General features: G+C 46.4%; 1 protein-coding gene across 2 annotated transcripts in view; it reads right to left on the bottom strand.

Annotated features, from left to right (window-relative positions):
* The window catches only part of HDAC7 (histone deacetylase 7), a 126,244-nt gene that overhangs the window by 96,982 nt on the left and 3,583 nt on the right, over nt 1-25,679 (bottom strand). Inside the window, exon 1 of one of the 2 annotated variants that reach the window (XM_026085359.1) lies at nt 2,468-2,637. The exons of the other annotated variant lie outside the window; for it this stretch is intronic. Within the exon in view, the coding sequence (XP_025941144.1) occupies nt 2,468-2,486 (19 nt within the window). The 5' untranslated portion in view covers nt 2,487-2,637. Of the gene's footprint in view, nt 1-2,467; nt 2,638-25,679 lie in introns of those variants that run through there. 2 annotated transcript variants of the gene reach the window in all.

Here is a 25,679-nt window from a genome sequence, read left to right as displayed (position 1 = left end):
TTGAGACAATCTAATGCACCAAATTCTGCTGGTGCTGCTATGTGCTGAGACATTTTCTGTCTGTTCACAGTGAGGTCAGCCATGACTGAATGACTGCATGGTCCATTTAGGGTTTCTCCTAAATCTGAAATATCCTCTAAAAGCAGAAATGTTCCTAATTGATTTTACTAGGTTTCCTATTTTGTAAAAGGGAACTATACATAAAATCCCAAGCACTGTAAAAAGAAGTCCAATCCAAAGAGAGCAGACAAAGTGGAGGGCTTCCCTGCCCATCTTCCATGCCCCAGGGAGAAGGGCAAAGACACAAAATATCAGAAACTGTCACTGATACTCCACTGGAGCTGTGTGAAACAGACATAAACTACATAGGCAGGTTCCAGCACAGACATCGCGTGAAGCTTGGAGAGAGGGCGATCTCTAGACGGACCRTGGGGTAACAGAGCATCCTGCTATGCACAGTGGCAGAATAGCACTCACTGCCATGTAATGGCCCAGGTACACTTCACTGCTCTAAGCAAGACCTTTCAACTGTTCCTAAAACAGAGGCATAATGGACCTCCCAAAGCATCACTGTACCCCTGCCACCACATTCTGATGAGTTCAGTCTCTTGACAGACATCCTGAAGTCCTTTGTCAATTCAACTCTCAAGCCTCTATATTCCATCTAGAAGCTCCATCCTCTTCATGTGTCCTCACTGCCAGGCAGACATTATTTCTCTGAGATCGGAGCCCCAGAGGACAGGAATGCTCCATGGAGTAGCAATTAAGTGACTGGAAGTTGTGTACCAGAGAGAGGGGGACCTGCTCTGTCTTCCAAATGCAGCTTCCCAGCTGCTCTGAGGGCAGGCTGAAACAGGATGCTTGAAACACCGTTCCTGTGCTGCCAGGGTCAGTGATCTAAAAGTCACGTCAGATGCACATAGACCATGAGATTTAGCCTTAAGGGTCCTGATACTTTACAAGGACCAACTCTTTCCATTTTCATTCTGGTTTCTGAAACATCGAGGGCACTCTGAGCATGTGCTCAGCCTTCTCTACAGCTGAGAGAACTAAAAACTACTTTTTACCTAAAGTTGGAAATTCCCAAGCTGGGGAGTGGGAGCCTTAGTTCTGTTTCAGCACTTTTGAGGTAAGACAAGAATCAAGAAGTCCTTCCATCATCTACCTTGATGCAATTTCCTGACCTATTCACAGGAAGAGAGCAAGGAACTACCAAGAGATGGCAAGAGAAGAGAGAGAGAAAAGCTGGAATACCTGGCTTGGGATAAAGTGGAGAAATCCTCTCCATGTCCTGGTTCCAATCATTTGGCATAGGCCAGGGCCCTGCAAGGTGAATACTGCTGTACTGAGACAAAGTTGTTAATGTAATATAAGCAAATGCTGCAGCTCTTATATGTCCTAGTTGTTTAGCACCACAGAGTTAAAGTTAACCTGTACTTGTGTAGTTCGTACGTGTCCAGCAAAACCGTCTGTACTGTGGGTCATACAGCAATGCAGTGTCCACAGTGCAGCACACGCAAAAGGGTCTTGAGAAACAGCAGCAATCAGAACTTCATGCTTTAATGGTGAAAACTCGTAATAATGAGCATCTGGCCTGGAAACTGGAGAGCTCTGGTGTTCTGCAGGACCCACTGCTACCTTTTACCATGCTGGCGTGCAAGGCAAGGGGAGAACACAAACCTAAACCAATACCCGCCTTTCTTGCCTGAAACAGAGATGTTATCCCCATCTGCCAGAAGAAAACTCACATCCTTCATGGAGAGCAACCGGTTCACATACATGCTGAGCATGGGCAAGAACTACCAGCCCTGTCTGGTGGTCAAGGCTGATATCCGTAAGGAGCCAGGCAATCCTCAGCATCAAGCACTATGGCCTGTCTATCAGAGCATCTCTTATTAGCTGCTTAAAACAGGAGGTGCTGCACCAGRTAAGGAAACAAAGGGCCTGACCTGGAGATGTCTAGCTTCTTTCTGAGCAAGAGTAGTCAGGAATAACACAACATGCACCATGTAAAAATGGATCGATTCAAATAAAAATCTCTATCTCTCTGCATGCTCCTAGGAGGGCTGTGTAATACCAAGAATCAGGCAGGGGTATGGGCTGGGTCACAGACTCTGGAGCTATGAACACAGCACACAACAACTGTATTTCCTGATAAATGTTAACCAGGCTCTTCAACACACTGCCAGCTTGCTCGATGACAAATAAGATGCAAACGCACAATAACAACCAGTCGGAGCCCACTCTTCTTCATGCCTCTCCATTTATTCCCCTCTGCCTCCAGATTTTCCTTCCTAACAGCTTATGTCAGGATATTGCTAAAAACACTAATGCAACAATGATGGTAACTACAGGAACCCATCATAGAGAACAAGGGAGGTTCAGGAAAGAGCAGAAGATAAAGAAAGCCCACAGGTACATTTAAACACAGAAGTGGACAAGAGTAGCCCAGAGAGGACAAGAGTACCTTTGTTGTCAGTGCTCATCTGCCTGGTCAGAGCGGAGAGCTGCCTGCTGCCCTTTAGGTTTCCGTCTCTCTTTTGCCCTAGTGCATGTGACAGTCCCCAGGCAGAGCAGCTCTTTAGTGTGGTCTGCACTGTGTGCGGCAAAGAGCCCGAGCCCTGCTCTCTAGCTTTCTTCTCAGTGCAGTTTCCATGATCGGTTTCAGAATGACAACTTCTGATGCTGCGCTCTCTCAGGCAGTGGCTCACTCTCTCGCACAAGTGGGTTTATCTCGCATCCTTTCATTTTACTCTCACACCCAGCTGGGGGCCAACCAGTTTCAAAATAAAATAAAGCTGCCAGAAGCTCTTGGGACTCTACCAAACTTTTGCAAACACTCTGAGTAGTCGCAGAAAATGGCCTGTTTCTCTGAATGTTCCTGCTGGCACAATGGGTCACCAGGGGATTCCCGGACAATGAACATCCCGGGAGCAGATGCAGCAAGATGCCTGGTTTTGTATCTGCTGGGTGGTGTAGAGAGACTAAAATCGGAGCAGCTCTTGGAGCCACCCAAATTCACTCAGGAAGGGAAAAGTCCCTCCCTTGGAGAATTTATAACCTAAAGCTGAGATTTACAAATGGCAGCAGACACACACATGAATGAAGGCCCGACCCCAATTAACAAGACAGACAAAAGGAAAAAGGAAACACCGTCACCCCCATTTTGCAAGCAGGGCAAGCAGATGCCCAGGTGAGTAACTGGCTTGCTCAAGGTCCCCCAGGGAGTCTGTTAAAAAAGCAGGAATTGCCCCAAATCTTCACTCAGCATCTCGGAGCACTAATATTGTCTTCCCTGTGCTCAGCAGCCTGTCTCTTCAGTGCAATATTTACTCTGAACTGGCTGTTTCCATAATCATCCTTGCCAGGATGCTGCTCTGCTTTCGCACGGGTCAAGAGCAGATGGAGAAGCCTGATCCTCCACAGAGCAAATGAAGCTTTTTACATGAGTGGCTGTCGACAGGAAGGCCTGGAGGTATTGCTGCTGCCATAGCAGTGAGACAGCCAGTGGCGGGACTCCAAGAAGGAGGCCAAGAACAAGAGAGAGAGTTCACAAACTGTCGTCATTTGAAATAGCTGAAGGCAGAGAACCTGGACTGGTTATTCTGCTGAGAAGGACACCACGGCTCAGACAATGTAGCAGTGTCTTTCTCCCACTATGCTGGTGGAAATTAGTTTTCTCCCTGTAATTGTCCTTCTGTTCGCAAATAGCTAATGTGTGCTTTCAGTCTAAGTAACTTTTATTTTAGGTTAAAGGAAAAAGGCAAATCAAGAGAGAGCCCAAGTGAAGTTTCCATAAGACAAAAGTCTTCTGTCTGTCTCCTCTGACATGAAATAAATTAACTCCCACTAAGTGACAGCCGCTACATAGGAAGTACCACAAGACTGGAAGTGTCCCCCAGGGCTGTTAAGTCCAGAGTCCAGGTCTACATGAACTAAGTACACAGTCCAAAAATGTCTACAGAAATCCCCTCCCCACATCCCCACTCGCCACAGGCCATGGAGTTTTTCCCRCTGCTGTATTAACTCCTTAAGAACAAAAGCCACTGACTCTGACTTTGTACCTGAAGAGAGCAGGAGAAATTGAGGGCACACCCAGCATCCTTAGTGCCCACTACAACAGGGGAAATGCCAGGTGGCCAGGAACGGACCATGCTGCATCCTGCAAAGAAAGGAAGAAAAACCCCAAGAGCCACAACCAGCCTGAGTGAGGGAAATTCCCTCCAAACACCATAGCTAGCATCTGATTTACCTCTCATGAACAAGAGACATCTACCAGACTGTGGAGAGATTTTTTAACACCATTTGGAGCACCAATGCACCCTGCCACATCTCTATTCATGGCCAATTCTGATGTCTGAAAGAAAGGAAAGAATAACTCAAAAACCAAGTTATAGATGAAAGGAAAGATTTCCTTTCCAGCTACTGGACTACAGAAAAAAACAGCTATGCTAAAGGGCAGCAAACATGACTAACCAGTGGCAGTGAAATCCCAGGGCTGCCACAGGACACTGGGAAATCATACACTGCAGGATTTACAGCAATCTTGCAGGGAAAATTAAGAAAGTAGAAGGGAAACTAGGAAAGAAGTTTTACACCTATACACCTCACCTGTTGCTCCCCTGTTCTAGCTCTGCTATCCATCCTGGTACACAGCCACGCAACATAGCCTCTGCCATTTGTACTTGAACTATGGCTAGCAAGGAGAAGTGACCAGCCCACTGGATAATGCTCGAAAAGAGCCAGACCCATCACTACCTCCAGGCTCCCCCTGAATGGCAGAAATCTTCAGCTCTGGGATTCACTCTCATCTGAGATCAAAGTTAAACGCACCAGTCAGAAAGACGTAACTCCCCAGGGAGAACAAGCTCTGGACTCCTATCTATTACAGACACCTGACAACACTGCACACACATTGCTGATACAAGAACATGGATCCATTAAGGCGTAGCCATTTAAATGGAGGGGATCTGACCAAAGATTTTTCCGTTCATTTCTGGCTATGCCTCCTTCTTGGGGCTCACCAGCTGCCCAGATCTTGCACAGAGACTCACGCAAGTCTTCCTATCATAGTCCATGTTACACCACTTAATCAGTCATGATCAGGTAACTCCTTTCCTAATTAAGCTAATGGCAACTGCATCTCAGGAGTATCAAGTACCACATCTGTATGCCTTTTTTGCATATGTAGAACAAGACCCCTGTGTGATCTGTGATGCCAATGGCCAGGAAAAGCCTCTTCCACGCCACTTCTTACCCCAGTTTGCACCTTCCCAACTGCCTCCCTGAATGAAACTGGTGTTTCATTTCCCCTTGCAGCTAGAAGGTTTTGGATCCATCACTCTACCTGAAGAAATTGTACGTTGGCAAGGCTCTGCTGGTTACAAGAGCCATATAGACTTCTTGTTAAGTAATTTCCAGTCCTTGATTTGCACCAAGACCCTCTCCTTTTCTCTTGTCCATCTGATATGTTTATGAGCTTTGAACAACTGACACTACTGGAAATGCTGTACTCAGACTTCCCACACTCTTTGCTGCCTTTGGTTTACAGAAACTACACAGCACATCATTAACCTATGGAATTCCTTGCAACAAGATATTATGGAGACAAAAATAAAATTATTCCAAATGTGGAACTGCATATTTCTATTTGAACAGTAAGATAATCTGAACCATGTAATGGCCAAATTTTCCTTCCCTTTGCCTCTTCAAAATATTGCTGATATGCAAGAGGTGGATAAGAGAGAAGATGTTTGCCCACAGAAAAAGTTTATAAGAAATATAGGGTCAAATTATCTTCTTATGCAACTCCCCTGCATCTTATACAATCTAAAGGACATAAATCAACCACTAACTGCCTGGTGTTAAAGAGAAACTTCCTCTAATAGCAGACTATTGCATAAGTGCCTTTTAACRGAGGCTTGTATCTTCTGAAATCAGTGGTAGAGAGAAGTTAACTGGAGTATAGGACTGTTGTTCTGAGACTTTATGGTGCTTTCTGTGCCCTTCTACTCGTCTTATTATGATGATCTTATGGATCATCTTACTTGCTTTTCTTGAATGCTGCTTAAGTGGGTGAACCTTGAAGAGGAAGTGCAAAGTCAACAGTTAATCTGCTTTGTGCTGTGGCTACCACAAAGCACAGCTCAGCTCAAGCACAGGTTGGTCCTATCACACTGTGATGTCCCTGTTCTCTGAATTCCACTCTCCAAGGCCCAGGCATGTTAGCACCTTCCCCTTCCCAAGCTCCAACCCTGGTCATGGAAAATTTCATAAGGAATCAGGGAGTGCTGTCATCTCATTTTCACGTGCAATCTGTTCCTGTGGGGCTCTTTATTGGTGCTCTCCCAGAGAAAACCTGGAAAAGAGTCCCAGGTTGGGCACTTATTTACCCTGAAGATCCAAGTGTGAAATCATAGCAGGACCCCTTGCTTGGAAAGCCACAGCAACATTAGTGAACGGATGTGAGGCCATCCTGTGCCCAATAATGCTCTGCTGTCCATGGACAGCTGACTGGTCCCATGGGGCTGTTTGTCCTCGTGCTCCAAGAAACTGATGGATGAGCATATCTATTGTGACTGTTTGCTATAAAAACCTGTGTGATCCTGAGTGGTGGCTCCCAGTGGGAGGAGATGTGTTTCCAGGACAGACTTCTGATAAAAAGAAGTGGCTTGCACTGTTCCCAGAGGCTGTTCAGAGGGCTCCAGAGCTGGCTGCAATRACACATGCCCGCCCAGTCACTGAAAGCCCTTGAGATTCAGAGATGGCCAGTAAAATACCTATCCTCTCTCAGAGGCTGTTCTTGCTTATCCCACTTCCCATCCTTGATGGCTTCCTCCAATTCCTCAACAGGCTGAACTGATTTCCACCAGCCATTTCTGGCTAAAACTTGTTTTATTTATATTTTATCCCCCCTTCCTCCCCCAAAAAGGGAGACAAAGAAAAAAAAAATCACTGCATGCCACAACCACCAGGCTTTGTAACACTATATTATGTCAGAGAAAACCTTTGGGAATGAGGAAAGAGAGGCCAGTCCTTTCATCGCCCCRTGTCTGCCGCTCCCCCATGCCATGGGATATGTGAGAGCTTTGTGCAGGGGCTGGTGTTAGTGTGCGCTGTTTGTTTGGTGACTGTTCTGCTACGGTTATTTTTAGACAGTGACGCCTGGGGTATTTCGCTTCAGGATGTCCGGTCTGAGCCTCTTTCTGGGAATCCCATGTTCTCTAATTGTAAACAGCCCCATTCAGTTGCTGTGAGCGYGAGAGGCCCTGACTTATTCAGCAGGGCTGTCAGGTGTGAGTCAAACAGGAAGCCACTGCTGTAGCAAAGGCAGGCTTCCACAAGTGAGGTAGTAGCAATGAAAAAGTGCCCTCGATTAACTCACTGGAGCTGGTCTGACAGCCCACCCCTAGGCAAAACCGATTTACTGGGCAGATGCTCTTGACTGGGGTGAGACATGGGCATTCTGGATGCTGCTTGCAGTGGGATTTGGCTCTGTATCTGCCTCAGCTCTTCCTCCGCATTTAGGTTTATTCAGAGCCTTGGCTTTGCCTATATGTCCCTGAAAACCACCTCCCCTAAAAAATGAGGGCTGGGTAACTTTGAGGCCCCAACTGCTGGTTTTGAATATGTTGTCACCGTGGGAAAAGGGTTCTTGAGTATCAGAAACCTCCTCACGTGCAAATGCTTCGGTTCAGGGTCAGAAAAGGCTTGGGGTGTTGGCAGGCCCTGAGATGCTGACAGGAGCTGTTTTACCGTGAGACTGTTCACAGCCTGGAGCTGAGCACCCAAATCTGGATGCTGCTGGGAGTGTCTGAGTGCCTGGGAGTGGGACTCAGGAGGTGTGGGGACATCCAGGTAACAAGGGAAAGGCTGGAAATGGGGGATGATTTCAGTCCTGTCTCCCTTCCTGCTGGACTGAGAAAGGCACTCTGTCAACCTGACTTCAGAAACCCTGCAAAGGATTGATTTGGTCTTTTGCTAAAAGAAGCAACACACTGCTCCCTTTGTGCACACTAACCAGTCTGGGGTGACTCAAACACATGTCCCACATGTGTCTTAACACTAGACGAGAGGCAAGACTTTAGCTGCAGCTAAGTCTCTATCACCCCCATTGAAGCTGTTAGGAGGCAGATGATGACGCAGGGTCTGTGTGACAGCGAGGCACCTGTAATCCCATGATAATGAGGTCTGGTGTCCTGACCACTGCTCCCGGCAGTGCCTGGCCTTTACATTAAGGCATCATTGGATCATGCACATGAATAGAGTTGGGAGCTGCCTCTGCCTGAAGGGTCTGTGTGAGGATCTGCACCATCTGGAAAAGCTCAGGGGCCTTCCCCTTCCCCTTCCCCTTCCCCTTCCCAAATATAAGTCCTGGGAGGGCCTCTGGGCACATTTATTTGCCCTGCATTTCATGTGTGCATTTTGTGGGCTGAAGTGATCCTTTCTGATCATTCCTGCAACATTCAGTTATGTTTTCAAGAAGGAGGAAAGTTCGTGCAAATCATGGCGTGACCTGCTTGCATGGCACAGAGTCCAGCACCAAACCAGACTGGGCTGTTGCTCCTAGGAGGGGGGATGGCAGAGCAGTACAGGCTCCATGGCATCACTTGGGCAGCTGAGTCTGGGACATGGCAAGGAACCCAGCGATGGGCAGATATGAGCAAAGATGATTCTCACAGGCACCGGAGTGTTACCAGGCACAGAGGTCTGGACAAACCCAAATAAGGCACCATGTCTGAACCTCTACAATGTGTACATGCTGGCAGGTGGAAACCTCTTTGTGCCATTTGCATAACAGAGAAAACACAGAGCCACTGCCAGCTTTGCTAAGGCAAGACACCAACTCCCCTCTTCATGCTCCTCTGGGTTCCCTTCACAGCCCACCCTACCCCCTTGGCAAAGCAAACCGGTGGCTCTTACTGCTGTTTCTACCTTTTTCAAATGCATCCCTAGATGCTGCCTAGAACCTGTGTGCTGACCTGCATGCTAACTCAAACCATTGCAGATCACATTGTACCTACAGACAGGGGCTCACCGTAGCTATCTGACCAGTTCCCRTCTGAGAACTGTCTGGGCCATGTCCACTTCAACAGGAAAGGACTTGCCACTGCAACCATGGTTACAACAGTACATGTGCAAGACAGGAAGGCACCTAAATACATGCCCTGATTTTTGGTTGGACTCAAAAGTTGCCATTTCCGTTCCCAACAGCAGCACTGGTCAACCCATCCTGTGTTGGTGGCCTCTGAGCACCCAGATTTGGATATGAGGATCTTAACCTTGATTGTCCTTTCTGCAAACAGCAATAATGACACTGTACTGCTCCCAGGGGATGGAGCAGCTCTCCTCACTTTACAGCTGCTATAAAGGTCTCAAATGTTAGCAATGTAACGGCAGTTGCAACGGTGCTGTTTATCCCATTAGCAGTTTATCCCCATTTTCCACCACCTTATGTTTGGGAGCCCAAGCAACTCCTGCAGTAGTAATTCTTTTGTTCATATAAGTGGGCCCTACCAGTGCTCATTCAACTGAAAAAAACTGGGACCTACCCAACATTTCCAGACCATGGAGTCTGTCTGCATGATACCTGCAAAGTCCTCCAYGTGCAGGAGGCTGGCTCCCTGACTGCCCTTCTCTGTGCTCCCCAGCAGCTCTAGCATTGCAGGAGCACAGTCCTGAACTGCCGTGACAGGGGACAGTGCAAGTCTCATCCATGCTTTTCTAAAATCCTTGGATTAGGGAGCTTAAATTACCTGATTTACATGTCAGGAGTTTGTTCTTTGCATGTGGCAAAAAAATTCAGGTGATGGCTGCCCTGCTGTGGGAGGTGCAATTGCATCACAGGCATCCCATGTCTTCATCCCTTCACGGAGTCCCTGCAGGTAGGTCAGAGTCTAGATGGGATAGAGGCAGTCATGCCTCCATCACAACAGGAATGCCTCCTAATCTTTGTCTCTGCAGAAATTACCTTCCCAGGCCAGAGTTTAATGGCAGAGAGCAATGTTTTCAAAAGGGTCTAAGGGTAAGATGCTATAAAGCAACTAAATCTGGTAGGAATCTGAGTCATACTGAAAATCCATAGGGACTCTGGCTTCTAAGACACCTCAGCACATAGAAAAAGTTACCCAGAATGACTCGTGCTTGGAACAGCATTGCAAGCACTAGTGAAGTAGGGCATGTGCACAGTTGTTGCTAGTCTCTTATCTGACTCATTTCAATGTCTCAGGGGAAACCCTGGCATTGATAAACAGCTCTCTCCTCCCTGCCTCCGCATTTACTAACCGAAATCTGGAGTCTATTTTTAACCCTCAAACACCCACTGCAAGAAGGGGAGCCTGCAACGTGGTACAGTGGGCTGGCCTCAGCACTGCTATCTTGGGAATGTGTCACTGCAAGCCCCAGTTTCTGAGTCTGAGCTGGCTCGTGCTGTTGTTTATCAGGGTAATTTGACTGTGGCATTGGCAAGATATCAAGCAAAGTGAGACCAAAACAAGACTGTTGATATCTCATGCATGCACTTTCCATCTCTGTGCCTGCACCGTGCCCCCGGATGGGGTATGCAAAACAAAAAGGCTCCAACTTTTTATTTTCCAGCACATCCCCAAAATGATTATGCTGTCTGACCTGCTCATTACTTCTGTTTTCTGATGGACTGGCTCAAAAGGACAACATGGGGCAGGGGCAAAGGAACTGGAAAAGGCCTCCAAGTTAAGAGAGAAACTTGCACTACAGAATGGAAACCAGATCCAAGCCATGCCACTGTTTAAGGGTCATTTCCCTCTTGTTATTTACTTTCCATAGGGCTCAGGGCTCCTGTGTTTGGGTATTTATCTTCTGCCCTGCTATCCAGACACATGGTGCTGCCAAAGGCTCATACAGGTGTATTTCTAATCACGTACATGCCCATGCAGTCATACACCAAGCGTCTAGTAATGCAAGTGTGCACACATGTGCAGACACATGCATGCTTGTGTGTGCCTTATGGCTCACTGCCCAGAACAGCTGTGAGATGCAGCAACATGAAATGGTGAGACCTCGAGGCCCTTTGGGTCTCGGACTCTCATGTTACAGCTCATCTGTCAGGAGATGCTCAGACAGTCTGTCTGGAAACAGCGTTTTCATTTCCTAGCCAAACTGAGAGCAGGAAGGGCAGGGACAAGACAAAAGGTATCAGCCCCTGAGCTGCTTCAGAGACATTGCATTTGAGGTGATGCATGTCTGAGTCTGGGTGATGATTTGAAATTTGGCCTTGCTGTGAATTTGGAGGGGAAGCTGAAGCTGGGGTTGGCAATGCCACAGAATGTTTCAGGTGTTCACTGGAGCTTTGTATGCTGTGACCTATGCAACTGCTGAAAGGAAGGAGCAGATCCAGCCTGACTTTGTGGTCAGGGCAGGACTGCTCCTCTGAGAACATCTCGTGCTTTCTCTGGCCTGAGTTTAGATGAACCAAGAGTAAGGCTTCCAGCCTTCCCTCAGGGAAACACCTCCACTACCAAACATCGCATGAGAGAAGAGAGAGTCTGTTTGTAATGTTCTGCCTAAACAAAGGCTGCCTTTAACAGTGATGTCCCCTCCCCTCCCCACTACAGAATGACACCTGGCATTTCCTTCTGAAAGCCCCTACACTGTCTACAAGGTCTTTGGTAATYATTAATTCTGGAACAGTTTTTCCAGAGCTTTCCCTGACTTTAGACAATTGCTGAGTGGCTTTTGGAGATATGGGCACTCCCCAACCCCTTTGCTCTTCTCCCTTCATGTCACAGCCCCTCAGAAGGCGGTATAAGTCTGTAGCTCAAGTGGGAGGTGAGTTTGCTTGTCTCTGACTGGGTCACGCAGTCAAGAAATGGCAGTTTGAACTACATCCTGGCTGGCAGGCTGCTTCAAGGGTGCATTTATACAAGTCCAAAGCCAGGGACAGTTTTCTTCTCTTTCTGTCTCTGTGAACCATTTGCTCCCTGGGGTTTAGTGGTGGAAAGCATCTATTTTTATATTGCTTAGATCCTCTTGCAGACTTTCTGCCTGATCCCTAGGCACTGGCTTAAAAACCTTCAGGTTGCCTCTCCTCCAGGCATCACTGCCTGGGCTTTTCAGAGCAAAGTAGAAAGCTCAACAGCCCAGAAATAACTCAAAAGACATAAATCAGTCTTGCTACCCCAAAAAATAGGTCCCCACTTCCCCATCGGAAAGGCCACAGAGGAGTCACACACCAGGAGGCCTTGGGAAGGCCTGAGATGGAGGGTGAATTGTTTGTACGTCCCCAGGCTCCAGTTCCTGCTCTGGCTGTTTCTGCTCCATTGCAAAGATGTACTATAAAACCTTCATTTCCTGACACACATGGGATGAGGCCAAGGGGTCGTGTTTTGGACAACCTGGCTTCTCCATAGCAACCAGCAATGATGTCACTGACGTGCAATGATTGGAAGGGGCCTGGGGAATGGAAAGCTCTTTAGGAACGAGGCGGGAGAGGAGGCTGAGATGGCGCAGGCCGTGCTTGCCGAGAGCTGGTGCAGTATGAGAGCAGCCCGGGGAATGTTTTCCTTGGATGGCCTGCGCATGAGCCGTAGCTGAACCGTGAGGAGGAGGGAGCCCGCTCCACGGGCTAGGTCTCCACTTGTGACTTCTCTGCTGGCTGCTACAGAGGCTGTGGCCCAGATCAGTGTGTGTGGCGGAGGTTGTCCTGCGTGGTCAGAGCCGTCTCCCCACACCCTCCTCGGCAAAGCCGTGGACCAAAGGGCAAGTTCATCGGGCCTTGCCAGGAGCAAGGGAGGGGAGGGCTCTGCCCTTCTTCCACCTCCTCCAGCTCCCATCTCTGTGTCCATCCCCTTACATTTCATCCACCCTGCAGCTGAAAGGCCTCAGTCCAGCAGCTCTCATCTTGTACAACATTGGCTAAAACATCCGACCATCTCTCACGTGTACAGGCATTTGCAGGACTAATCCCTCTCCCTCCTGTCATCTTGTCTCCCTCCCTTCCCCTCCAGGGCACTGAGCTATCATGCTCCCCCTCTTCCCTCTGCCTCTTTGCTCCTACAGACACTCTTCTTCCTGTCACAAATCCCCTCTCTGCAGGAGAGCGCCTTTACTAATGCAAAATAATTAAAAACTCAGGCAGACAAGCATGTGCAGCACTGAAAGTCGGCATCTGTCACTGGGGGGCAGTTTGCAGTGGTGTCTGTCGCGGCTTCCTGAGGCTGGAGATGTGTGATACCCTGGTACTTCATGTTTGGGCACTGCACTGCAGTGAAGCCCTATCTCAGTCAGCTCGTTGATGCTACCAGGATAAACACACTGAGTAAGAACAGCTACACCCCTATGTGCATGGAGCTGCCAAGTAGCCTCTGTTCCACCTGTATTTGGTATGACAGAGATGCATAAGCATTTCTTTTCCACCTCAGAAACAAGAAGATCTATTCAGGTGTGAAGCATCAGATCTAATACCATCCTGACTCCTGTCTGATATTTTATTGGGCTGACCTGGACATACAGATGTAGCCAAGGAGAGAACAAGGCCAGCAGGGTATTGCAGAGATGAAAAATGAGTTGCCTATGTTTACAAACTGCCTAGGGAACAAAATCCATTTCGCCCAAAGTGTGCAGAGGTGAGAGCAGCTATCCATCACAATATAAGCCATAGCAACAGTGCACTCGAGCAGCACTAAAATTCACCTGCTGCATCCTTACAGAGCACCACATAAGAACTGTCCCATTCATCTGCCTAAAGGTCCTTCTAGCACAGGAGGCAAACAGACAACCAGGCCTGGTTGATTTGACCCAGGATTCTGTTTTAACTCTTTGCTCATATGTGGAGTCTTTCTGTGATACTGGGCAAGTCACTTAAATGACCTGTTGCAAATACACCTGCCTTGACAGTAAATGAAATAGTGTCCTAGAGAGACAGTTTCATTACAAAGCACACATGAACAAAATAGCAATTAGAGACTGGCAAGACTTTGCAAAGATATCTGGTGCTTATAGATGTGGATTTGCACTGAATGGGATTCACAAAAGCATGAGTAAAATTTACTTACACTGTTTGTGATAACACACAGCTATCCTCAAATAACTGTCAAGACCAAGTATGTGTAGTAGAAGTTTTGGCTGTGGTATGAAGGCAGCACAGTGACTCTGTCTTTCTTGCATTTTTGGAAATACAAAACCTCACCAAAAGACTTTAGACGAAATGGAAACATTTTAGGCAAACTGCAGTAGTTCACCCCATCCAATCTGCTCAGCCCCATGTGTGTTGACTCAGTGCTGTCTCTACACATCCTTCCTATGGAGACTTAACAATACCAGTACCACTTGCAGGGGAAAAAAGAGAAAACAAAACAACAACACAAAAGATCTTCCAAAAATGTTGCATGAAAAGTGAACACTCAGCAGAGCTAGGTTTCCTGCGCAGTGAGAGTTGGCCAGCGAATTAACAGGAAATCACTGCTTCCTGCCTGCAAAGGAAGTGCCTATCTAATGCCTGTGATCAAAAACAAACATCACTTCAATTAAACAAACAAAGGACCTAAAACTTCAACAGCTCACAGCCTGGGTCAGCTCCAGTGTTAGGGAAATGAGTCCAAAAATAAGAAGCTTGTAACCTTGAAAAAGGCCCTCATCCTCTTCCCCTTACAGTGATGTTACTTGTGCTGCATGTGCAGAAAGCAGAAGGGATTAAGCAACCTTCTTGCTATCTTCCTGGGTGGGTGCTCAGATCCCAGGGTCCTCAGCAGCCAGGAGAATCAGCCATGCTGCCCCACAGGAGTGGAAGAGCTGGCCTCCAGTGGCATTTCCGACTCAGGAATCTCTTGGTTTTGGTGAACAAACGCTGCTCACAACCAGAGCTAAGATTGATCCCAGCCCTGTGTATCCACAGCACCTGGTGTGGCAGATGAAACAGCTTCATTAACAAAAATTTCTGCTCTGGCCTTAAGGCTCTGAAGAAGCTTGAGAAAAACTTGTACAAGGACAGTCTGAAGCAGCTGTAGCTCCATGCCTTTTGGTGGGGCAGTGTTTGTGAGATGCGGGGCTGTGCCCCACCAAAGCATTTTCATTCCTGCAGGGTCTTGTGGATACTAGATAAGAGAATGATCTTCAGCTCCTCAAAGCAGACCATACTTACTCTCCCAATGCTATGAACATAAAAGCTTGAGCCAGATACGCTCCCAGCTCCAGCTCCAGACACCCTGTCTGTTGCCAATAGGCAACCAATGGCTTGGGCTAGGAGAACACAGAGCCTCCACTGTGTAAAGGGAGCTTGAGCTCTGACTGGCTCCAGATGCCATCTGTACTTGCATCACACAGTGCTGAAGATTTGCAAGAGAAATCCCTCAGATAGGTCATATAGCCACAAGAGCAGCTGAGGTATACAGTGACAACCCTTATTCCCAACCCAGCTATGCAGTAGATACACGTCCTAGAGTTTCTGCTGAAAGTCTCTATTTCACGTTCTTCTCTTGGTATGGCCAGAGCTCAGTTCACCCAGAGTATGGATAGTGGATTGGTCTGGAATACAAACTGAGGTCCATGCTCAGCATCTGGGGGTGCTGTCTTGCTTCCCTGGTGCTACAGGTCAGGAGATGCTCAGGGTCTAAATACTTTTAAATTCTGCTTCTGGTGTTTACACTGGATTACTCAACATGTTGGGTAAACTGCACTAGAGGGAACTGCACTGACCCTTTTAACACGAATCTCCTATTAGTGAATCCTAAAGGCTCTCCATGTTGGTTGGAACAGATACCTCAGATGGGAGTCATCTTGCAGCTCGCTGGAAGTTAGCTTTAGCCTCCTTTCGTAGTCATAGGAGACAGACAGCTACCTCCAGAAGTGACAGTCTTTGGTACCCACTTTAAGTGAACCTGACTCACCTTTTGAAGGGAGGATTTATCTCCGTTTACTGGGGAGGGAGCCTGGACAACCAGATCAGACTTGGGAACTTGGCTACATGAGACAAATACCATCACTGCAGTCTGCAGAGAGTGCCCTGTCACTCACTGCAGTGAAGGCATGCAGGATTTTTAAAAGCTGTCTCAGGAACAGATTCCTGCTAACAGCACAGTGTAGGAACTGGAGCATTGTCAGTAATGTGCAAAGACAGTAGAAGTCTTTGACGTTTCTGCTCTGCATTTGGGAAGTGGCTAGACAATGCAGCTGTACCTGAAAAGGGCAGTTCAGTCCTTGTYTTCCAGCAGCTGTTATGCAGGGAGTATTGAAGAAAAATATTATTATGTTCTAGCTAAATCATGCACAAAAGACTGAAAAGGGCTACATAAAAAAAATCCTTTAAACAAAGGATGGAAGGGGGATGTTTTCCAAGGGAAAGCAACATCTTTGCAAAAAGTGAAACATAATGCTTTAGGTTTCTGCTGTCTAGCTAGTATTACAGTAGTTCCTAGTAATTTCTGCAGGAGAGATTTCATTATTATAGCTAAAGGTTGCCACTCTCTCCTAGTGAATTAGGTTAAGCCATCAATTACCATCCACATCTCATTTAAAAAACCCAAAGACTGTGGATATGCACATTTCTGCTTCTGAGAATCAGTGGAAGATGCTACTGGTGTGGAGCAGGAGCAGGAGTGGCCTCACTTTGAGAATGGCAATGTAAATAATGCAAATCAAGATGCATTTATGGGGAAATCATTTTTATCAAGCTTGATGATTTGAGGGCGTCACCATCATTTGGTTAAGGTACCTGTGTTCACTGGACTCTCTTAGGGTATTTTACTAATTCCTGCATGGCATTATAAAGAAACAGTGGGCAATATGCAAAGWCAATGCACCCTGTGCTATGGCATTACCACAGAAAGTGAATATCTGCACTGCAGAGGGGGCAGGACCATTGGGTGGAGAGGAAAGAGGGGCAGTAAGAGTTGGGAGGTCAGTACCATTTTCTCTGGTAGCAGTGTGGATTTATGATGAATGATCCTAGATCTTTGGCTTGAAAGTGCAAACTTGCAGGAGAAGGAGCCTGCCTGGTTCTAGTCACTGCTCTAAGGACATTTTTACAGAAAGATGCCACCTTGAGCCCAGATTTTCCTTATRCGCAAAGTGAGGGGAAACTAAACTATGTGACTAGTGGGGCAAAACATCACACTCAGCTTCCCTTGGGCCAAATACAGTTTTGATTCTTTTGAGCAAAACGTAACAAGTGCCTAATACCTCCTAATATTCTACGTTTGGGTGGGTGATCAGGGCACCTACAGGGAAAGGAATCAGACAGGTTAGAGACCGTCAGCAGGAGATGGGCACTGACCTCACATCTCCCACATCCTTAGGAGGTATTTAAACCACTAACCTGGCAAATAGCTACATGCTTAATCCTGCCCCAAACCCATCTCAGATGCCTGCGTCTTTGTATGGCTTTAAACCAGGTCCCTACGTCTGGTCTCTACTCTTGTTTGTTTCAGTTTTGTTTGGGGATTCAGTTTCTATATAGGGATATTTCCCCTTTGACCTTCTAGAAAGACTTTTTTTTTCTAATGCAGATTCACTTGTCTTAAATATAACAATTTCAGGAAATGGGAAGAGGGATCCTTTCATATTACATCTGAACAAAGTAGGATTTCTAGTCCCTGAACCATAAATCATTCCTGTGAGTCCCAGAGCAATATGACCTTGAGCCTCTCATAATTTCAGGATCTCACCTCCAGTAAAGGGGCCAGAACATGCTGAGGGCTCTGAAATACCCAGGAATCTCACAATGTTTTTCCAACTTGCTGAAGACCTTTTGTCTAGACAAATTAACAGAGAAGAGATTGATCTGAAAAGTCAGCAGGATTCTACAGCCAGGTCCTTCCCATTTCTGCGTGCACTGTCAGCGCTAAAGTCAGCAATTGTAACTGGAGGGAAGCAGAGTCTGCTGTAGTATTTATTGAGTGAATTGTAGGGTCTGGGTCTCACTAAATGAATGATCAGCACTGAACACATGCTGTTTACCAGCGTTAAAGCACGGGGCATAAAGAGATGGAAGAAATGGCTTCACTTCAAACACAAAGCCTGAGGATGACTCAGACTCAAAATTCAACTCTGGAAAGCCTGTATTCCCTTTAAATCATGCTCTGGTTTGTGCTCTCCCCCTGAGAGCTAAAACAAGCCCTTTCCTCCTCTTGTTTGTGAGACTATCTGGCCACTTACAAGTCCTCCAGCCTGAGGTCTGTCCGTTCAGCCCAGGGTCTTCTGGGCTGAAGCCTGAAGCTCTGACATTGCTTATTCTGTGCATGTGCTGTTCCCTGGGCCTTTACTAAGCCAGGGTTGGCTGGAACAACTGCTCTGCCAGCATGAACCAAGCACAAAAAAGAAGTGAAAAGGCCAGGGTTGTCCCAGGCTTGTCCTGGGACTTTGTGTTTGAAAGGAAACACTTTTCTCCATCTCTCTGAGGGCGCTTGACGACATGATAATAAATACAGCTTAAGAACAAAGGACAGCAGGGGGTTACTAGGGAGGAGCAGGACAGCATGAATAAAAGACTAAGCAGGCTGAATGGCAATGTGTTACCTGTCTTCTAGAGTGAGTCTGCCTGCTGGGCACACTGAGCACAGGCAGCAGAAATGGACTGAGAGCACAGGCTTGCAGCAGTGTCTAATGGACTTGATGACCTTATAGAGAAGCTTTATCTTCTCCAGGGGCTGCTTAAGTCAGCGATTGCCTTCACATAAATCTCTCAAAGTACTCAGGCCCCGACTTTGCATCTACTAAGTCCTTTGGGCTCAGTTCCAGCCTCCTGACTCCCTAATCATCCACACTGCATATATGCTAATTCCCCACATTCATTTTCAGAGCAAGTCAGTAGTTCTCCCCAGGAGGAACGTGTAAGAGGAGGAGGGTTCACTTCTGCCTTCACTCCAAAAACACTGTGTGGACATGAACATGCAGAGTTTGGTTCCTTCCAGCCAGGACAGACTTCCAAAACTATCCTAGGAGACCTTGCACCTTCCATCTGCCCACAATACCCGTGTCACACTCAGAACATATATCACACACCCTTGGCATCACAGTACTTAACCCTACTCTGCCAGATGGTGACATGACTTTATTATTAGGTCAGGCACTTTGAACTGAAAAAAAACCCAATGAAATAATAACTATTAGGTCTGTTACAGGTATGTGACATATCTGGGCTGACTGCAAAGCAATGTGGAACAGCTAGTCTGCTTTGGAGATGCTAGCCTTGATGCCAGTGTGGTCAGCATGAGTTGAGCTGGTACCAAGAACTTGTTCCCCAAAGTGGCCTGCAAATATAGCCTAGTTATACAGATAGTGCAGACAGGTTAGGATTAGTGAGTACAAGGGATAATATGATGCACTGAGAGTCAACACAGTTACTGTAAAAAGAAGTCATGTCTCAGAAACCTATTGGCATCTCTGAAGAGAGCACATATAAAAATAATTGTTTAAAAGACAGGATCCATTTCTGAGTGTGGAGAAAACACCAGCAGAATCCTGCAGGGATAATTCTTGGGCTCATGTGCTCCGATCATCTATGATCTGGAAAAGGGATGAGACTAATGGAGTGACACAGTTTGGTTACAGTACTAAGTAATTCAGGTTTGTGAAGTCAAACGGTGGCTGCAAAAAGCTTCAGGAAACTTATGATACCAGGTGACTATGTCTGAAAAAGACAGAGGAAATTTCAGTGAGACCCAGGTTAAAAACAGCCCTAAATTTTCACATGAAATGAGAGGCTCTGAGGTGGCTGAGAGCATCCAAAAGGCAAGTCCTGAGGTTATCACGGACAGTTCTTTGACAACATTCACACAATACTCTGAAACATTCAGAAAAACAAGTTGAATGTTAGGAAAGACTAGAACAGGCACAGAGGATGGATTCAAAACCAATATGCTGCATGTTGCTGCTGATGCACAACATCATCGTATGCTGGGCAAATACCTGAAGAAATATAACTCATGAAGGGCTGTTACATACAAAAACAGTCTCTAGTGCAATAAATTCCTGAGCCACAAATTCTTGAAGGCTGGGAAAATATTTTGGGGAAATATTGCTGAACACTTGCCCTGTTCTTATGCTCTTCCCACTCACAGGATGCTGGAGCATATGAATGTTAGTATGGACCTTTTGTCTGCCACAGCATTGTACCAGGACAGTGGCATCAACTTCACATCTGTTTTTACCAAGCTCACATAATTTTTATGTGTAGCTTAGTCTCCCTTTGCCCTACTCTGTCGTCCCACACTTGCCCCACAGGATGCCACCCTCAGGTGTCCCCTACACGCTCATGTGCCACAGCCCATGATACACAACCTGCACCTTGTATCATGTTATAATGTGTTGGGCTACAGTCCTGGCACAGAGAAAACACACCTAATGATGATTATATCTTTGGACCACAGAAATAAATTCATCACAAGCTGGGGGATGCCGTCCTGAACTCCTAGACAGGGAAAAAGGCACAGATGACAACAAAGATGTGGGATCTCCCCAGGGGAACTGTGTTAGTTCAGCAGAGGGATCCAAACTTGAATTTTGATTGCAGTTTCTTTCTTTCATCTCTTCTACCATCATTATTAAATATGAAACATTGAGAAATTGCATTTTGAAAATAATGAAGCAAAGTATTTTGACTTCTCATCGTTAATCGATGGTCTGCTCCACTCATTCTGATTAATGAACTGCTCTGGGTGACTGGAATATGCACTTTTCTGCAAAAAAAAAGACTTTTGCTCAAAGTTCCAGCTCTTGCATCACATATGCTCAGGTCAGCTAGACTCATTTGAACAAAGTGCTTTAGTATGTGCGTGTAACCAGAGCATCTCTGGAAACTCAGCTTGTGTTGCTGCTGCTTCAAGTGCAGGGTAGGATGTGTCTGTCGAGGTTTAGCTATCTCCTCTGCTGATGAGCACATCTGAGCAAGTCATCAGGGCTCTCCTCCTGGGGATAATCTCTGGTCAAGGGCTGAGCCTACAAAGCCCTAGTTCTCAGTGCTGACATAAAGGCAGTCAATGTGCTGAGGCATAAGCTCAGATGTAAATATCAATATCAAAATATCAAAACTGAATCTGTGAAGATAGGTGAGTGATCCCCCACATCCCCAGTGCCTTCCAGTTTGTGATGAATTTATGGGGATGTGGTGTAGGGAGAGCTTCAGTGATTCAGATAAGAAGAATGCGCCTTATATACACACATATTTAATGAGCTAACAGATAAGATGCTGGTATGGTGCAGACCAGTGAAATCTATGCTCCAGAAGTCATTTAACTGGCTGCCTTTTGCATCAAAAATATATCGAATGCCCCTATTCTGTCCTATGCCCTTCATTCTGGACATGCAAGCTGCTGTGTCTGAAGTCCTGATGAACAGGCTCTGCTGCAGGTTTACACTAGTGCTGGATGTAGGTTTACACCAGTTCAGGATGAGTTTTACAGACTTGCACACATCTGCCAGATTCAGCACAAAGCAGAACAAAATGAAGTTTTCTTCAGTGCATTTGCATTTAGAAGATGCCATGGCAGCAGTGAATTAGATTCTAATACAGGCTGATGGAATAACTGTTCCAGATTCATTGATAGCCCCGCAATGGCCTTGAACAACAGATTTTAAAGATGGGTGAATGTGTGTGGCCACAAGGTTCTTCCTGTGTGGCCACCACACAAAAACCTAATATTTATCAGTATGTCTGGTGGTATTATAACTATCAGCTGTAGCCATCACAAATTTGCTAAATGCTTGCAGTTCAGGCAAGATTTTTGCATCGTCTACCTGGTTTGTTAGAAACAATAAAGTTTACCTGTTTACTGGGATTATATCTGGTCACTGGCTTTATTTGCTTTTAAAGCAAACTTCCTGAAACAAAGCTCAATTAATATATATTTAATCTGCATCATCCTGATGATGCAAACACAGTGCATGGCAGTGTCTGTTCAGGAGGGTAAAACAGGGAAAGTGTCACTGTAAGTAAGGTCATGGCTGGGTGCCTGTCACTTGGTGTCTCTTCAGGTGTCAGAGCCTGGATGTGCCATTCATGCAGCTTTGCAGGATTCTGCAGGCAGAACAATCCTTGATACAGCTTTTGCAGATCAACTGCATAGCTAAACAGTAATGAGGCCACTGCTGTGACTACAGCCCGTTGTACTGACGATACTGCCTGCAAGCCTCCACACTGTTAGTGGATGATGCTGGAAATTAAGTTCCTTTTCAGTCCTTAAGCCTTTAAGGTATTACACAGAGATGTCTATTCCTGTGTAGGGTTCATGTAGGCAGCTCTACGCTGCCCTGAAACAGAGATCCCTCCTCTGCTTCAGAGCCAGATCAGAACTGCTCAGTAGGAGGCATAAATTAATTCTGCTCCTCCTGTGACTCCAGCCGTGGCATCTCCAGCATGGGAGCACGGGGATGAAAGGGGCCAGCAGGGCTACTAGAGCATCAGGTGATGGGCCAGAACAATCATGGCAGTTCTGGGGTTATTGGACAGAAAGAACAGCTGTGAGTGGTCCACGGTGTTTCTCCACAAACAGCCTTCTGCATCCTTCGCTGGTGGGTGTTGGAGTGAGGATACTGCAGCAATGCACAACATTGCCCCTCCTTTTAGTCTGGAGCATCCTTTTTAGGCATTGCCATGGAAACTGGAGAAATAGACTTTGTAACTGGACATTGCAGGCAACAGAGGAAGATCATTTTAGAGCCCACAGAGCAAATTTAGCATGGACCAGACAGGATGCACTTGAGAGTGCTGAGGGAGCTGGTCAATGGACAAAACATTCAGCATCAGTCAGCGGTGTGCCCTTGCAATGAAGAACAACAACCCCATCCTGAGTACAGCCAGCAGGTTGAGGGAAGGGTTTTCCCCCTGTTTGGCACTAATGAGACCACATCTGAATCCTGTGTCCAGTTTGGGGCTCCACAGTAAAAGGACATTGACATATYGGAGTGAGYCCAGTAGAGAACCACCAAGATGATGAGAAGCTGGGGCACATGATGTATGAGGAGAGCGTGAGAGAAAAAGTTTGTTCAGCCTGAAGAAGAAGAGGTGAATGAGAGATCTGATTGTTGTCTTTAGCAGCCTAATGGGAGAGTGTAGAGAAGATGTAGCCATACTCTCCTTGGAGGTGCACAACGTTAGGACAAGTGGCAGCGCACACAAGTTGCAACAGAGGAAATTTTGATGAGCTATTAGGAAAGAAATTTTCACCATGAGGGGTGCCATACACTGGAACAGGGACCCAGAGAGGTTGTGGGATCTCCATCCTAGTAAATATTCAAACTTCAATTGGACAAGGCCATAAGCAAGCTGACCTAGGCTGTCCTGGCTTTGAGAGGGCAGTTGGACCAGAGCGCCCCAGAGATCCCTTTCAACCTCAGTTGTCTTGATATAGTGAAACTCATCATAGCCAGATTACACCTCTGAGACCCATGSTCTTCAGAGAGAACTGCAGACATAAGGAATGGAAAGAGAAACTGTGTGCACTTCCCAAGCTCTAAGTAGGCCACTCAATCTGAATCACCAATGTGAACACTTAAAGACAGAGAAAGGTGTCTCTGCCCTCCCTGAATACAGACAGGCTACTCTAGAAAACATCTGTGATCATCACCACTGGGAAGTCACTGAGATCTRCTCCATCAGGGCAGTGACAAAGGTCCCTATTGAACAGCCAAGCCTGCTATTTCAGTGACATGGCATCTTCCTCGTTGCAAACCAGCTTAGGAGTGGACATTTAGTAACACCTCCATAATGTTAGATTACTATTGTCACTTTGCATTTCACTTTGCCTCAGTCCCATCTGTTTCCCAGCTGTTCCTAGGGGCCATTTCTAGGTGCACAGTCCCATTTTCCCCTGTGTACACAGAAAGAAAGCACTCAACACCATGCACTATCCAAGGTTGTGTGCAGTGGCATTTGTGCATGTGCACAACACCCCAGGTGACAGCCCCCACTGAGTGACCCCAAGCTCCGTTCCACCAAGGGAATGGGGAAAAAAGCCAGGAAGGTGAATCTGCTAGAATCTCTAGTGCTCCCCCGAGATATCAAGAATGAAGAAAAAGAGGAACAAGCGTCTAGAGAGCAGCACTGCCATCCCACCAGTCCCTCTTTCCGTTGTCCAGTCTGCCCACTCACCTGCCGGTGTGACAGTGGGGCTGTCAGAGGTCAGAGGAAGTGGCTGGGGCAGAGTGCACCGGGGAGTGGCAGGGGTGCAGCACTATTGATGGCAGCAAACACAGTGCCTTGCCAAAACGTCCCAGCAAGTACAATGTGTGAGGGCCAAGTGCCAGGACACGATCTGAATACAGAGCTCCTGAGCCGAAGGAATGGCCTCTCTGGACATTTGTGTTCTGAAAGCTCTCGACTGAGTCTTTTAACAGTATCTGGTCCCTCCTAATGCAGAAGTGCAGTCCTGGGCTGGCAGATAAAAGGGCTGCTGATGCTGTTCCATCCCTTGCTGGAAAATACATGCAACATCCCTGGAAAGTTGATTGCTAATATGGAAAAGCTAGCCAATTTCCTCATTGTGTAAGTGCCAAGAACACAGATGAACTCCTGGAGGCTGCTATGGAGAGGACTATGGACATAGAGCTGGGGAAGACTTTCAATGGCAGAAGTGGCAATAAAGTTCTCATCTCCTGAAAACCAAGGGAATGTAATTAAGCCTCTGAAAAGCTTCATTAAATCTGAAGGTTTCATCTGCATTTATATTAACTCATGTCCGCTCCTGCTGGAAAAATGTCTGTCCCAGGCAGCAGCACAACAGTTTTGGAGGTTTTCTCCTGCTGTAGTCCTGAGGTCTCTTCAATATCAAGGCTGTTGATGCTGATTTTACCTCCCTTGTTCTGCTACTTTAAATCCCAATTTTATCTACATCCTTCAATTTAGTCAATGGGATTTAAGGGAAATGTGACAGTTTCCCTTATCTTGATAGTCTCTGATCCTCCCTGGAATAAAGTAATCTTATTCATGTCCATCTAGCCTAATGTTCATTCCCAATGCCATCTCTATAACTCCTAGTCCATCTTCAGAGATACCAGAGCATTGCCCAAGGTTGCTGGATTTAACAGAGAGGTCTCTGTGTAAGACTGAATGGCACAAACACAGCTGCACTGGGATGGAGGGAAAATGTCTGGTGCTATTTTGGACTAGAAATGTGATTTTAAGGAAAGAAAAGGTTAAAATGTATCTAGTCTACTCTGACTTCACATAACAAACTATATAGGTTCCTTGGATGATTCTTGCACAAACCACAAGTTCTGGATGTTTCCTAGAAAACTTGCAATCATGTTTTGAACCATTTTTATGTTGCAGAATACAGGATAAACCTTTAGGTTGCCTATAGCATATAAACATCCAATGTTTCAATAGATACCTGAACTGGATGCAGAATCCCAGCTAGTTTTAGTAATGCTCTGATGAGTAATAACACTTTTATACTTTGTTTGATAGTTCCCTGTTTATAAGGCCAAAGATCATGCTTGTTCTTTCAGCTGCTGTGTTATATTGGAAATGGTACCAGTAGGTTTCTTCTTTCAAGGTCTCCTATAGCCTCTTCAAGGCACTGCTTCCTAAAATACAAATCCCCATTGCAAATATGCCCTACACTGAAAGGCATTAACACACGTATTCCCCAGAAAGTTCAGCTACAGTGAGTTTCAAACACACCGAAGGACAGACCTGTTATTTCTGTGTTATTGGATAAGCTTTTGGCAATCACTTTGTTTCCCATCGTCCTCCCAATCACTGAAGAACA

Source organism: Apteryx rowi, unplaced genomic scaffold, assembly GCF_003343035.1.
Source record: "Apteryx rowi isolate R43461 unplaced genomic scaffold, aptRow1 scaffold_665, whole genome shotgun sequence".
Classification (NCBI taxonomy): domain Eukaryota; kingdom Metazoa; phylum Chordata; class Aves; order Apterygiformes; family Apterygidae; genus Apteryx; species Apteryx rowi.
This window is presented reverse-complemented; position numbering and strand designations above follow the sequence as displayed.